The sequence below is a fragment of the Pyxicephalus adspersus genome, chromosome 5, assembly GCF_032062135.1.
Source record: "Pyxicephalus adspersus chromosome 5, UCB_Pads_2.0, whole genome shotgun sequence".
In the NCBI taxonomy this organism is placed as follows: domain Eukaryota; kingdom Metazoa; phylum Chordata; class Amphibia; order Anura; family Pyxicephalidae; genus Pyxicephalus; species Pyxicephalus adspersus.
In genome coordinates this window covers 81,032,413-81,049,430 of record NC_092862.1, presented here as the reverse complement: position 1 = coordinate 81,049,430, position 17,018 = coordinate 81,032,413, and the positions used below count along the sequence as shown (strand labels likewise).

The 17,018-nt window shown below is 38.3% G+C and overlaps 1 protein-coding gene across 1 annotated transcript in view; it reads right to left on the bottom strand.

The window, feature by feature from the left end:
• The window catches only part of AHRR (aryl hydrocarbon receptor repressor), a 284,245-nt gene that overhangs the window by 225,684 nt on the left and 41,543 nt on the right, over positions 1 to 17,018 (bottom strand). Inside the window, 1 exon segment of the mRNA XM_072411941.1 lies at positions 9,460 to 9,641. Within this exon segment, the coding sequence (XP_072268042.1) occupies positions 9,460 to 9,641 (182 nt within the window).

Genomic DNA, 17,018 nt, shown 5'->3' with positions numbered 1-17,018 from the left:
CGTTGGAAAGGATCTTTCATGATCCTTTCCAACGACAAGGGAGTGCACGATGCATGAACGATGCTGTACATACAGCACCGTTCATGCTCTATGGAGAGGGATCCGGCTTGGCAGTGAGATGCGACTGAACGAGCGCATATGACTCCAGCCCGCGGTAAACCGGCTCGATATAACGGCGCGAAAGTACGCGCAACCAGCGAGCGCGGATTTCATTGATAAATTAGGCCCAGTGTGTGGATCAGGGAATGCAGACAAGACCCTGTAAGCAAAGACTAGGAGAACTCCTTGTTCAGGCAACATCCTGTTGCCAGTCACTTCCTTTTATAGGGGAGGTCATGTGACCAGCAGGTAACAGAACCCACCACCAGATGTAGTGGTGGGGCACAGGCAGCTCAGGTAGTGCACACCTCTTCCACCAGATGGAGAACGCCTGCAGAATACTCTAGTTCTCTAGGGTGGGGAGCAGGTCTTAGTGAGTCACATGAGTCAGAGCAAGAAGTGACCAGTGGGTAGAATTCAGCTGTTTCCGCTTGCTGCAGAGGAGTGCAAAGTAGGTGAGACCATATAAGGCACAGATGCCCTGGTCCTGTGGGATCCTCCTAATTTAAAATGAAATTAAATTGAAATATTTCTAGTTACCATAACGTACATGAACCAAATAAAAGAAATGACAAATAAAGAATTTCTATAGTCACCATTTGATGCTCATTTTATTATTATTACATTTTATTAATGAAAGATACAAAACTAAAGGTATCATATAGTGCTGGCCGATCATATATTGCTCCCCGTACGCTATACCAGTACCAAAGATCAGTAACAATACATCATGCAATGCATCCTGTCAGTTTTAGGAGAGGGGCACTAAACTTCTTTGTACCCCAAAATCTTTGCAATGGATACTTCCACAGAAATGCAATTCATGTGACAGATAAACAAGCGTAACAAGGTGGAAGTATTTGTGGGACTACAAGTGTCAGGAAGGGTTAAAGAATGACACAAAACACTTAGGCACTGCTTAATTTAAAGTTATTACTTAAAGTGTCAGGAAGGGTTAAAGAATGACACAAAACACTTAGGCACTGCTTAATTTAAAGTTATTACTACTTTATTTTTATTGGATGCGTACAATGATCCACAACAGCAATACCAACTCAGTTTACCCCACAGAGTGCCCATTTCCATATCATCTAACTGGTAAGAGTCAGGCAGGGAGAAACTGGCATTTCTTTACGTGTATTCAGAAAATGTCAGTGAAAGCACTCAATTCTATGATATCTGGAGTTAACAATTATACATTGAACTCAACCAATCAACTCGTTATACGACCATTGCTAGTTAATTTTGACCAAACCTCCTTGTTACATTATAATATGAAAAAACTTGCAATTGTTAGGGGAATTTATTCTGTATATTACCAGTTGCTTTCTTTCTCATGTCCCATCAGGGCATAACAACCATAATTTTCTTCTTATCAGGTTACTCCCACCCCAACCTAGTGTGGTAAGGAGGACACAAGATGTTCACAATGGCACAGAACAGACAGTTTACACAATCCACCTGTACATCCACAACACATGTATTCAGTATTCCATGTTTTTGACTTGCTAAAAAGATTAACTCTTAGGTGGCTCTCCAGAGGAATCATCAGAAAGCCTCATGATTCCTACACAAGGGGTACATGTTCCTATTACTACATCTTCAGGTCCTTACATCTCCCCATTCCTGAGAAATTAGAGTTCAAAGTGGCCAGCTATATGTGACAGGTTAGCACGGTAGAGATGAAAGTTTAGGGGGAGTTAGCCACAAGAGTACTGCACTTGTAGTTACATTTCCTTTTTCTTACAGAGAAATTGGGATTCATAGAGAGTAAGGGGATAGCTATGTGAGACAGGGTAACATATTATGATGGGTATAAAAATTTTATTGGAGGGGAGAGGGGGAGCAAAGGCATATCATACAGGGTCACACATTTCCAGTTGCCAATATTCCTCTGTTCCACAGAAATTGAGGGTCAGAGATGGTAAGTAGTCAGCTATGTGTAACAGGCACCCCGCCAGCTGCTCAATACGTCACAACCCCTAGGCAGGGTTTTTTTTATCTGGGATATGATTATTTCCCTAGTGGTTGAACTTGATGGACTTATGTCTTTTTTCAACCTAACCTACTATGTAACTTCCCTGAATTTTTCAGTATGTTTTTCCAGATCAACAGCAGATACTTCTTCCTATTGGTGCTTAAGGGCCCATTGATACTGACATGGTAAGATCTGTTATTTCCCAGAAAGTCAGGAGAATGTGCTCCAAGGATTTCCTCATCTTCTGATTCTTCTTTACAAGAGTCCCAAACACAACAAAGTTGTTCCACTCCTAAAGATGGTATGTGCTTTCCCAGGTACTCACATACAATCCTCCAAGTAGTCCGTCTGGGTAGAAGTCACACTACCAGTGAGTTGCTTTCTGCCATCCGAAAATAAATCACGCACTGGCTTGCCCAGTCATTTTCATGTTAGAAGCCACATTTGATGCAGCAGGGGAAGCAGAAGCAAATCTCGCATTTGTTCCATCGCAACTGTGGAGATGTTAGTGGGGAGTCAGTTAAGGTACTAGGAAGTGACACGGGTCATCATCAGTCTTCTGAAGCATCATAATGAGAATAAGAATTTAAAGGCCCACAGTAGGGGGTGGAAGACGCAGAGCACGCTCTACCTTGACAGACATGACAACCTGTATGCTGGCTTTTTTCCAAATGACAAGCGTTTTGTTGATGAAACAGATTGACTACTGAGATGACTACTGGATAGCCACACTCTAGACTAGTGTTTTTCAACCTTTTTAAGATAGAGGAACTCTTGAAAAAACTTTCAGGTCTCAGGTGACCTGTGTTTAATACTATATCTGTAGTTCGCAGTGTATTAGTTTGATTATTAGTAGGAAGAATGCCATCCTTATAGATAGCCAAAAAGATCACTGATGTCAGTTAACCCCCCTAGCGATAATCCCGAGTGTGACTCGGGGTGGATTTTACATGCTAAAAGTCGGGGCTCAGGGTCGCTTAAAACTTAAAAATAAAAAAATACTCACCTTGTTCCATTGGCGTCCTCCGGCGTCCTACTGATCCCCGCAGGTCCTCGGGCAGTTTCTTACCCCTTTGATCTTCTCCCGGCGACTGCAGAGACGTTCTCCGGGGTTTTCCGGTGACGTCGGAGCATGCCTTGGTGCGGGCAGGAGCAGCAGCGGGAAATTCAAAAAATGTTGTTTTGGATTCAATACGAAATAGCTATGTTGAGTCAATAGTAATTTTTATATAATAAATAAATAATTATGTTATTTATATATATATTTATATATATATATATATATATATATATATATAAATATATATATATTATACATGGTACTGTACAGTTATATTATGTGTTTCACTATTTTTTTTTTTATTTTTAACAGATTTGTGTGTTTTTTTATTTAAAGTTTATTATTAAAATTATTAAATATTGGACATATTTCAGTGAATTATGCCTAAGAATTATGGCCTACAATGTATAATAAATTTCCATGCAAAAAAATGTAACGCATGAAAATACGGACAGAATTAGAACGCTAGGGGGCAAACCAACCACACAAACTGCCCATTGCTCTAGAAACCCCCAGCAACCTTCAACTAACAGATAAAAGACATAAAAAGAGAGCAAGAGGCCACTTGCTGATAGTGCTTACCAAAAAAATTGAATTATGATCACTTCTAAGATTTTACTCAACTAAAAGGTCTCAAAATCCTAACAACCCACCATTCAGAGACTAGCAATGCAATTCCATATAAACCAAAAATTCTGATCACGTCTTTTAGGATGAGGGAGTTTCCTAAATGCCTGTGATGCTAGCACCTAAATTATTTGGAAAAACATGGTTACTGCTCCCCAATAATAGTACGTATATGTCCTTTTATTAGTTACTTTTAATAGATGGTTTTACATTATTATTGGTTCCTTGTTTTTTATGCGGTATCAACACACTAATTGAAGATGGGAAATTAATATACAACATAAAGCCTTGTCAAGTGGAGTGTGGCTATTATCTGTATTTATTGATGTCCTAGAACTGGACTGAGAACACCAGGGTTCATCAAGTGAAGCATGTGTCTGCTATCTGCATTTATTGAAGACAGGAACTGAACAAATAACATTTAGTCAAACAGAAGCTGTAGACTTGAGTGAGTGTTCACTTTGTGATCTGGTGTGCAGTGATTCTGAAAAATAACAACTTAGTTCCTGATTCTTTTCTGAGTGAGTTTGGCTGCCATTTGGATAAAGGACTCTATGATTATTAGATTTACAGTTAATATTTTAATATATAAAGTTTTATTCATGTGGATGTATTTTAATTGTCTTTTATGAGATTACTAGCCCACCTAATAATTTCCTATTATTTTAGGAGTTGAATACACTCTGAGGTTGCCTGCTTTATACCTTGTGTGCATTTTATTTTAAACATTCTTTATTTGAAATTTGCAAAGTTACAAACAGCAAATAAATAGCATTAAGTTGCACATATTGTAGGAACATTGAACAAATTGTAGAACAAGAATAGAAAAAAAGGAATTATTATGAATAATTACACATAAATGAACAATATCTAGTAACAAAGATTGGTACTCAAGTTCTAGTAAAAACTTAAATCTAGGGAAAAAAAGGGGGGGTCATTTGAGCATATATAGGAGGACCCAGGTGGGTGTGCATTTTACTGTTTCTTGTTTTCTGCATTTTGTATGATGACAATTTATTTTTTACCAAAATAGCAGCAAATCAAACTAACAATATTAAATCAATACACGCCTGTGTGTTTTCTTCAGCTTCCCACCATGCTCTGGTCCCCCCTGGTAACAGCCTGCTAATGACTTCCTCACTCTCACCAATAACTTCTGTTCATGCATTGTTCCACAATTTCTCAAGAGCTGCCCCCACTCTCCTTTAGACTATTAGGCACATTTAAAAAAGCCCACATTTTCCAACCTGCCTAGCCTTCATGGGTCTCACCACCCATCACTAATTGCATACCATTCCGTATCCCAAAAAACTACATGACTGGCATTTTAAGACCATATTAAAGTAGAAGTGTAGTATATAACACAAGAATAAATATCAGAATACCTAAACATTGAATATGAGGTATTTGAAAGCAACTCAAAGACATTAACACTCCACCATGAAAAAAAAAAAATCTGTGTCTCCAGCAATATTGCAAGAATAAGTGACAACTAAACATTCCTCAACCTTATCCCAAGCTGTGTCCAGAAATCCTCATGAAAAAAGAAAATATGTATGGTGTGGTAAAGAAGTGAATTAGCCTTGACCCGAAAAATCAAAAGCTACAACTAACTAAGGAATTCAACATTAAAAATAAATATATTTTAATGGTTCCAAACTTTATAGATTTGGAAATTCAACATCTGCACTATCACATTCCATGGTGATTTGATTAAGGTGTTTGTACTGTGTGAATGTAAATGCTGAAGTATTTCCTACCCTGGTAGAACTGATGAACTGATGAAGGAGCTTGGAAGGCTGCAAAACCTCTTCAAAATGACAAGAATAAGTCCAGCTGAATGTGGTAACTACTACTAGATGATACATTATTATCTATTTTGTCCATATTCAAAATATAATTCTTATCTTTGAAATCTAAGCATCTAGCAAATCTAAAAGCCCGGCCCTATTATACAAAACCTGGTCCAGATACAAAAATGTGTCACATTTCAATACATGAGAGAGACTTTAATCAAACTTCATCAGAACACCAATAGATAAAATGCTTTATGATGGCTCACCAAAACATCCAACCTATCACGACTGTGCATAGGTTGCCCTACAATTCCCACTTATTACCACATCATGTTGTGTCACTCATCATAGTGCTAGAGAGAATGCATACAAACAATAGATAGAGAGATATTACCTTCTGGCAAAACATTTTTATCTATCTATCAGCAATGACCAAAATAAAAAAAACCCATTAAACATAGGGTTAAGGGTATTTGCTTTCCCTAACTTATCCACAAATCTATAAAGTATGTGTGCTGTATCAAGACAGTATTTATATGTTGTCATAAATACATGACATGATAGGGATGAAGATGGTGAAATTCCAATCTTTATATCTCACGGATTTCTGTGATTGGATTGGAATTTTTATTCCAATAGAACAGACACAGCATCTGGTAGCAGCACCTGATATTGGTATATTGAGCAAATGGCTCAGAGGTTAGCACCCTGGCCTTAGCAGTGCTAGATCCCAGGTTCAAATCTTGACCAGGACACTATCTGCATGGAGTTTGCCAGCTCTCCTCATGTCTGTGTGGGTTTTCTCCCACATCCCAAAAAACATGCAGTTAGGTTATTTGGCTACCCACCAAAATTGACCTTAGACTGTATTAAAGACATATGACTGAGGTAGGGACATTAGATTGTAAACCCCTTTGAGGGACAGCCAATGACATGGACTTTGTACAATGCTGTGTAATATGATGGTGCTATATAAAAACTGTGCAATAATAATAATGGTAAACAAGTTCCTGACAAGAAAAAAACTAGACCTTCCATTCCTGTCCCAATAACACCCCACATATGAAATTCCTGAATTCCTAAATACTTAAGTACCCAAATAGCAAGAGCTATTTGTATATATATGTATATATATAAAATTGTATGTATGTGTGTAAGTTACACCATCACTAGAAAACGCATGGAGATGTTTCAACCAAACTTGCTAGACATATGACTGAGGTGCATGTGAGTGCACCAGTCATCTTTGTACAGCGCTGTGCTATATGTCAGAGCTATAATTGGATCTATGTATGTGATCACTAGGAAACGCATCGACACATTTAAACCAAACTTGCTAAACATATCAATCAGACTCATGTGAGTGCACCACTGACCTTTGTACAGCGCTGTGGTATATGTCAGAGGTATATTTGCATGTATGTATGTGTGTATGTATTGCTTAGTGACAATGTGCCTTTTGCTTATATTTTTACATACTTTTTTTTTGGACTCTTTTACAAATTTCTGGCCTGTAATAATGCCCTCGAGAAAACGTAAGGCAATTGGCCGAGTGCAATCAAAGGCAAAAAATGAAACAACACCGTAGACAAGAAAATCACTATAGCTTTATTTGATTCCTTTTCCTTTTTTTCTAAGATTCTAATAAACAAATACCTGGGCAACGCTGGGTAATCAGATAGTATCTAGATATATGAAACTGAATGTATGTGTTTATGTTCCACCATCACTCAAAAACGCATGGAGACATTTCAACCAAACTTGCTAGACATATGACTCAGACTCATGTGAGTGCACCGTTGATCTTTGTACAGCGCTGTGCTATATGTAAGAGGTATATTTGCAGGTATGTGTGTATGTATTGCTCAGTGAGAGTGTGCCTTTTGCTTACATACTTTTTTTTGGACTCTTTTACAAATATCTGGACTGTAATAATGCCTTCGAGAAAACCTAAGGCAATTGGCCGAGTGTAATCAAAGGCAAAAAATGAAACAACACCGTAGACAAGAAAATCCCGAGGACAGGAATGGAAGACTTGCCACGCTGCAGGGGAGAGCTACTACACTCAGCTTCAGAGACAGTACAACAGCATGAGACCTGACTACAGAAAATGAGAGAAAGAGCTACTACATCTACATCTAGTGTTAAACTTTAATCCGCCAAATCTGGCCCGCATTGTCCTTTTTTTTGGCCCCCAAAGGATTTCTAAATATGAATTGCAGCTGGCCTGCCACTGCATTGAAATAGCGCCGCTACCACAGTTCTCAGCATCACTCGCATCTTTAGACTAGCGGCCTCCCTGCCTATGCGTGGCCCTGCATTGGCCTGTTTTATAGACGCAAGTAATGATGGGACTTGTAGTAGCGGTGCTATTTCAGTGAAGAGGGAGTTCCAGCTACTCATCACATTAAGCCCTGCATTGGACTGTTAACATAACATTAAGCCCAGTGACTTTGTCTAAGTTTTTAATTTTGGCCCACTGTGTATTTGAGTTTAACACCCCTGATCTAGAGCTTCAAAAACAGTACAACAGCGTGAGGCATGACAACAGGATAACAAAGATAGAGCTACTACATCTACAGCTTCGGAGACAGTAGAAAAGCGTGACACCTGACTTCAGGAAATGAGAGAAAGAGCTACTACCTCTAGAGCTACTAGAGCTACTACAACAGCATGAAACCCGAGTACAGGAAATGAGAGAAAGAGCTACTACATCTAGAGCTTCAGAGACAGTACAACAGCATAAGGCCAGACTACAGGATAGGAGAGATAGAGCTACTACATCTGGAGCTTCAGATACAGTACAATAGCGTGAGACCCAACTACAGGATAACAGAGAAAGAGCTACTACATCTAGAGATTCAGAGATAGTACAACAATGTAAGACCTGTGTACACGAAATGAGAGAAAGAGCCAGACAATCACAGACTGCCTAACATTTTAGCTTAGCATTGGAAGGATTCCACTATGATCCACATGAAGACTACTCCCAGCATGCTGCTGCTGCATGCTGCGTGTTACCATCGAAAAAATGGAAAAGGTTTGTAGTTACTGTCAAGCCAAGAAGTTTAAATCTGAGTCTCCTGGTATTTGATGCAAAAAAGGGAAAGTCAAACTCTGCCAACTGGAAACACCACTACAAGAACTTTGGAATTACACATCAGCAAAGACCTCAAATATTTAAAGCATTTTCTTAATAACATCAGAAAATACAACTCATGTTTCCAAATGACATCATTCTGTGCCACATCAGTTGTTCAACAGCCTGGATTTCCATCCACATTCACGGTGCAAGGGCAAATTTACCATAAAGCGGGATCATTACTTCCGCTGCCAGATCAACCACCAAAATTTCTACAACTATATTTTATTGAAAACGAACAGAGGTGCACTAACATCTCAGGAACAAAATGTCAGATTGTCTTAAAGTTACAAAGGATGTTTCATGAGCACAATGTTCTTACATTTAAAAAATGTAACCTGTAAAAAAAATACATTTCTTTGATTTACCACTATAGCTTTATTTGATTACTTTTCCTGTATAATATAAGATTGCAATAAAAAAATACCCGGGCAATGCTGGTTAATCAGCTAGTATATTATTTATACTTTTTTTTACAAGCATCTTTTTGTTTCGCTGACAAAGTGCGTTTCGCTGACAATTCACTTTAAAGAACCTATAGGGAATTTAATGGTTTAATTTATATTCATAATTATGTACGAATATTCATTATGATATTTATATGACTGCTATCCATCCTGAATTTCTTACAACTCTAGTAAATCTAATTCCAGTAAAACAGCAAGATATGTCTTAATATGTGTTACAATTCGTTACTCTCAATCTTTTTTGTGAAATAAACAAAATACAATGATAATTTTCACTAATCAAAAACTACCTTGGAAGAAGCTTTTAACCCGTAAGTAGCTTACACTCAGACGAAGAATGGAAAGCTTATCTAATTTTGAAATAATTTCAGACGAGAAAGGTAGCAGGCTGGCTAGTCGATCTAATTCCGCATTCAGACGATCTCTGTGTCTTTTGGAAGGATTTGATTTTTTACTGCCTGATGGAGGTTGTCTGTGAATAAAAAAAAGGTAAAAATTAATCAGCAGCAACTGATTTATCAATAATGAACACAGATCATTACTATTGCATAGGGTTTACTCAATATGATTAAATGCATAATAAAAATTACAGCTTTTGTGACAGTCCTATTGAATCTTTTACCCTGTAACCAAGTCTCATGAACAGCATTTATTCCAATAGATTAATGTGGGTGCATGTGATGAAACAAGAAAGTATCTCCCCATTCCAGGGAAAAAGGGGTTTAAAGTAGGGAAGTGGACAGGGTAGTGTAGTATGACAGTTATAGATTTGTGACAGGTAGGAATTTAAGTGGCCCTGGGGGTCCATAATTTGCATTCTTAATTTCGGGCTTTTGGATACACTTACTAGTAAAACAGCAACCCCGATGTTCAATTTTCACACGTTTTTAAAATTATGACCGGCAAAATTTCAAGTGGTTACGACATACTGTTCAGGAGATTTGGAGCTTTGTAAGGCAGAACATGAAATGCAGCATTCACATACACAGCTATCACACTGTGCTGCTGATGACATCATTGTACATGCCCCTTGGAATTTTACACTCTAATATTACTGCATTTTATGTATGCTATTAATATATAGTAAAACGTATTTTTGTTATTTACACTTAATGTCGAAACCCCCCTCTTTTTCTTTGTTGTCTTTATTTTAATTAACTCAATCAGTATTTTTTCTGTAAATGTGACACTTTTTTACATTCTTTCATTCCACTGCATGAAAACCTATGGTATTTTATTGTACTGTAATAGAGAGAGTTGTAGTACACAAAATACATTCAAACATGCCTAGGGGATGCCCTTTTTCTAAGGAAGGCCAAAACAACCTTCCTGTAAAATGATCAGACATTCTACACATTTTGAGACAAGCCTAGTAAACTTCTTGCTTGATCTTTGCAGAATAAGCAGTCCCAGTTACATGTTCCCACTACTAAATTTGCTGCAGCAATGCCTCTTCAACTACAGGAAAGCTTTGCACCTGCTTTTAGGCTTTACTATCACCAACAAACACAATTCAAAAGTGGCCACAACAAACTTACCAGAATTAAATCGTATTTACAGGTCTCAGGATTTTCCTTTCTCTTCCAGAAGTGACACAACTCATAGTGACCCCTCCAACATCAGATGAGTTGGGCAATGCTCCTCTAAAGCTAGGTACACACGTCGAATGCATCCATCATGCAGTCCTTAGTCCTTAGAAAGGATCGTGAAAGATCCTTTCCAACGACAATCATTGCACGTGTGTACCCAGCTTAAGACTGGTATAGCTCTGAGTTCAACTAGCTTTAGCCTAACTTACAGTATTTCTTCCCATGCGCTCCCTGCACTTTTTGAAGTGACATCATTGAAGGTCATGACATACCGATAGACATCATTTGGGCCCATCTCACACTAAACTTGAACCAAAAAAGATCAAACACAATGTTCCAATTACCACTTAATTTCCCTTTTGAACTGTGATTTGAAATTATTTGAAAAATTATTTGAAAAATGTTTAAATTTAATATAAACAACAGACTGCTTTTGGAGATATTTTTGGATTAATTCATTTAATATTGTTATCAATTAAACTCATATTGCTTTAGACCAAAGGTCCCCAACCAACAGTGGGTGGGCCACATTCGGCCTATGGAGCTGTCAGATCCAGCCCTCTCCTCTTTCCCTTTCTGCTCATTTGTCTTGCGGAGGGCGGGGCACTCGCATCTCCTATGTTTCTCTATCAAGATTGTGATGCCAGGAGAGGGAGCTTCCTGAGCATGCTCAGCGTGAGCTCCCTGAGAGTGGGCTTGTACTTTAGACCTGGCAATCAACTGTGGCTGCTTCCTGCCCACCTTGTACTGTGGGATAATCCCAGCATGAGAGCTGTGTCTGTGTTCATGCAGCTGTCATTATCCCCATGTATAAACCTCCATATCTCTTACCTTGATTGTCATAGAAATGTGAAATTTTCAGGGTACACAGGGGAGATGCTACTAAACCAAATTTAAGCCCTCTACACATAACACGTTGCCAGATATAGGGTCACAAGCATAAAATCCTAACAACAATCAATCAAAAATCAATATTTTCACGTTAAGTGGGGCTATTTCAAGACCAGGGTCCCCAAATTGAGCTTGCATGTTGGGGACCCCCTGGGGGCCACTCTTATGGCTATGAACATTGGGGTACCAATGCCAATTGTCTGTATACTGTAGTGCCCCTTTACGTTCACAAAACTTTAAGGCTGTGTTCAGGTTGGCAGTGAGGTTGTGGTACGGTTACCCCTTCCCCTGGCCATGGAACCCTGGCTCAAGGGGGATGCTCAGTACCGCTAACTGCTGCTGGCAGTCAAATCCGAAGATGCTACAGAGTGAGGGAATGAGCAACTGGTGGGGTGCCTGTTACACATAGCTGGACACTTACATTCTGTGAACCTCAATTTCTCTGAAACAGAGGGACGTTGGCAACTGAAAATGTGGGAGCCAGTAGCAAACCCTTTTTGTCCCCCCCCCCCCCCCCCCAACTTACCTTCTGTGAAACCCAATTTCTCTTTAACAGTAGAGAAAGGGAAATGTAGAATAAGTGGGGGACTAGGCCCTGGAGATTATCAGAGGTAACTGGGATCACAAATCCCAGATAACTCTGATAATCTCCGGGGCCTAGGAACATAGCTGCTTTTATTTATCAGAGGGTATGGTAGCTCGGGTTATTGAGATTATCAGCTTTGTAATATTGGCTATAATGTACTTCCTCACTATTGCATTGTTAACTGTGTCTTATAGAGTACTAATAGTTTTTTTAGTTTTGTTCAGGTAATCTTTATGTGTGTTTTTTTAATAAACTCCTTGGTTGATGCTGCTATACCGTGTTTTTTTTAGGTAAGATTTATATGCATAGTGAACACTGTTTAAAGCTGTTTATAAATGTCACTAAAACATCTTTTTATTGCTGATTTATTTACTTGCAAATAGTTGTATTGGTATGAATGCACATGCGTAGCGATCACTGTTTATAGTTGTCAGTGGAATATTTTTTTAATTAATTTTTTTTGTATTATTATTATTGTGGATATATTTACTAGCAACTACTTAGGGGCTCTTTTGGCTAGGATTGTTTTGTCAACTTAGTTTATCTTTTTTTGGATTTCTTTTATATTCATATGTTGTTTTAGTACACAGATAAAAAGTTGCACAATATTTATTCTGTACTAGCTTTACTGATTTTTTGCTTAGCTTCTAGGGAATAAGTGTTGATTTACTTTGTATAACTTGACACCCCAGATTAATTCATGCTTATATGTTACACTGACACATTTTGATTGTGCCTATGTTTTTTTTTTTTACTTCACTAATATATTGTTGATTAAGCCTATTGATCATTACCAGATTCTATTTCTAGTTTTCCATTAGCATTTTTATGGTTTTTTTTATTTAAATGCTTTAGTCGATGCTGTTATGGGGCCCAACCTTTTTGTTTTTCTTTATTTTATTTATACACTTTACACTATCCACAGACTTTGTGGGTTGGGTCTGTCCTGTCCTAAGTGATATCAACGTTGTATCCTTTTGGGATTTTTGGGAACGTTGTAATCCTTTTGGGAATTTTCCTAACGTTGCATTGTAAAAGATAATATTTTTATTTTATTGTTGTTTTTGTACACAGACTGAAAAGTTGCATGAGGCTCATACTTTATCTTGTTATATGGTAGATTTTTTTTTTTTTTTTTTTGGGTGGTTAATATATATAATGATCAAAATTTTAAGAAGATGAAAGAATTGTTTTCCTTTTAACACAGATCTCCAGGCAATTATTTTTTTAGGTTGTAGGAGCCACTGTTTTGTTTGTGTGTTTTTTTTTTTGGGGGGGGGGGGGGGGGTAATATATATTGTTGTATTTTGTATTATTTGATACTTAGTTTAATTTATGCTTGTATATGTTACACTGTCTTGCTTCACTTCAATGTCACATTAGGGTATAGTATATTGATCCTCACAAGATGTATACACTTAGCCTCTGAATTATTTGTCTTATTACATGGTCCGCTGTCAACTCCTCACTTTAAACATTACTTTCCCATTTAGGCTGTCTGACCTAGTAGTCAGACAATTAGGATTTCCCTAACGATTTAGTACCCTAACACGGAGACTGGGTATTTGGCCCACCCCAGCCGACCATTTCCCCTTCCCTGTTCAGGTGAACTCTTTTACTTTTATAGCCCTAGCCTTTCATAAATTCTTACTTTTTCAACTGGTGGACTCAATAATTGATTTTTTTTGCGAAAATTTCTGTTATGGGTACTTTTTTCACCCTGGCATTTGTTTATTTACCAAACCGCAACCCTAATACAGTGAAAGCGCAATACCTATCTTCCCCCCAAATTTCTGCTGAAGTAGCACTTATTGTAGGATACCCTAAGATAGATACAACATCAGGAAAGTCTCCCATAACTTCAGAAAATAAACTCACTCCATTCTCGACTACATAATAGATGCCTGGTGTCTAGGGATGAGCGAGCGAGTTTTTAAAACTCGATCTCGAGGCGAATTCGGCCGTTCTCACTTACTGAATTGGTAAGCGAGATCAGCCGGTGTAAATTCACCAATTGAGATTGAATTTTTGTAAAAAAAAAAAAAAAAAAGCTTTACTCAGCCAATCAGAGACTAGAGGTTTTGAATGAGGAGTCCCCATTTGACCTCTAGTGCCGGGGATCGCACACAGGATTTCCAGGGCTGCATGAATGAATCCACTGCGAATCCCTGAGAATCCACTGCGATCCCAAGGCACTAGAGGATAATTAATCTCTAGTGCCCGGGGATCACAGACAATGAATTCCTGGAACTTCTGATGGGTCTGCTAAATTGGTTCATCGAAATTTCGGGGACCCATTGGAAGTTCCAGGAAATTTTCACTCATCCATATTGATTCACACTACCTGTCGCCTTCCACGGACTCCCCACCAAACCATTCTGCTGACCATTCAGGCTCAGCACTTGCTCTCTCTTACTGCCTGACAGAGTATGCAGCTGCACTTCCTGGTGGGCAGTCATGCACAGGTAGGAGGAGCTCCGTAAATGAGCAGAGGCTATTTTAGGCTCAGCAGTAATGGTGGATGTTATTGTTACTTACCACCAGCTCATTAGCATTCGGGACAGTCCTTAAAAACAGACAACACCTTTGCTTGCTGCCTGCCCTGAACTTCTGCTTGGATACTGACAATGCCCTTGCTTGCCACCTGCCCTGATCTTCTGCTTTGATATTGACTACCCCAAGACCTACTGTCTGGTTGTTGTTACTGTCCTGCCTGTTTGCTCTGGCTGTTTCCTCACTGAAACCTACTCCTGCTTATCTGCCCTTTGGTGGGATGAACCCAGGGACTAAAACCTGGGGGCACATGGCAGCAAAGAGTCCAGTAGTCACCAGGTGCTCTGGTGAAAAATGGGTGCTGCTTAGACTCTGCACCCTGGGTGACCTGTCAGAAGGGGGATCCTAACACTTGGAGTACTCTCCATCCCTCAGTAAAGGACTATACATTTTATTCCAATCTTCATATTTCTTATTTTCATATCGACTATATTTTTCCTAATTACCATGTGTTGGTGTGGAGCCTTAAAGTCTCTATAGACAGCGCTCCTTGGTCTGACCATTCACCTGTCACAATCACTCTTTCTTTACCTCATCTCCATACTGGGTCTTGGACCTGAAAATGGATTCTCTTTTAAAAGATATGGTCTGTGCTCAGGCCTGACACCATTTCCAATTTTTTTTAAAGATCATTCTATGGATGATATGCCTCTACCAAATAAAAGGGAAACACTTAAAGAAGTCCTTAAAGGGGTGTTGATACAAGGAACATGTTTATAGAAACTCAGGGGTCAGGATATTTTTTTAACTTCACAGAAGAATAGAGATCTGGAATGTCTCTATACACAAAATATGTCTTCAAATGCTTTTCTAGAATTAGTTTCCACATGGAATCATTTGCTTACTCTTTAAGACCTTACCAATCAAAAACAGCTGTGTAAAACCATTTATCAGTCAGGTGATAAATGTGGTGGACTTCTTGCCGGGGGTTTACACAACTGTGCAGTTATTACCTACATCTCCTTGATACGCACACCTCAGGGTGATATGACAACCTTGGGAAAATATATAAATTTTTCAGTCATGCTTTTCAAATCTTTATCCTCTCATACCTACAACACCATTGACCTCTCTGCAAGATTATATACAAACTACAGCATTATATACACTTATCATACATACATTAGGTTACATAGTTAGTCAGGTTGAAAAAAGTCCATCAAGTTCAACCACTAGGGATACAAACATATCCCAGATAAAAAAAACCCATGGACATAGTTAATCCAGAGGAAGGCAAAAAATGGTACAATTTGCTTCAACAGGAAGACATCCTGTATAGGGTTAATTCTATTACAAAGTTTGGTATCATCTGTAAACCCAGAAATTGTACTTTTAATCTCAAACTCTATATCATGTATAAAGATGTTAAACTGTAATGTTCCCAACACTGAATCCTGGGGTGCACCACTGATAACCTTTAATGATTCATTCAGGGATTTAATCATTAATCACTACTCTTTCGGTGTGGTCTTTAAGCCATTTCCCTATCCATTTACAGATTGAATTTTCTAAACCTATAGATCTTAACTTGCATATTAACTGTCTGTGGGATACTGTATAAAATGATTTAGCAAAGTCCAAGTACACTATATCAACTACTACTCCACTGTCTACATGTTTACATACTTCCTCATAAATATTGAGTAAAATTTGTTTGACAACTTCAATCTTTCTTGATTCCAAGCTATCACTTTTAACATTATTTTCCAGCAAAAACTCCTATATGTGTTTTTTTTATCAAACTCTCTAGGATCTTTTCAACTATAGACGTTAAAGTTACCAGTCTGTAGTTATGTGGTAATGACTTTGCTCCCACATTGGCCTTTACGCCAATCCATTGGTACCATTCCAGTGCTTATAGAGTCTCTAAAAATCAGAATTAATGGCTTTTAAATAACTGAGCTCAGCTCTTTGATGACACATGGATGTAATCCATCAGATTCTGGTGTTTTATCAACCCTAATTTTGCCCAACTGTTTCTCAATCACATCAATTTTGAGCCATTGTGGCTCATTTAAAGCAGTGGCATTGCTCTTATCAATTTGGACTTAAGCTCTGCCATTTACCTTTGTGTACAAAGAGATAAAAAAAAGTGTTTGGACTAAGAATTTTTTTCTAAACTAGAAACAGAGACAGAGGTCTTTTTAGCCATAAAATCTACACCTCCAGGGAAAAGCCTGGGACCTGATGGATTTACTACACAATTTTTTTAAACCTTCAAGCTTCTAGC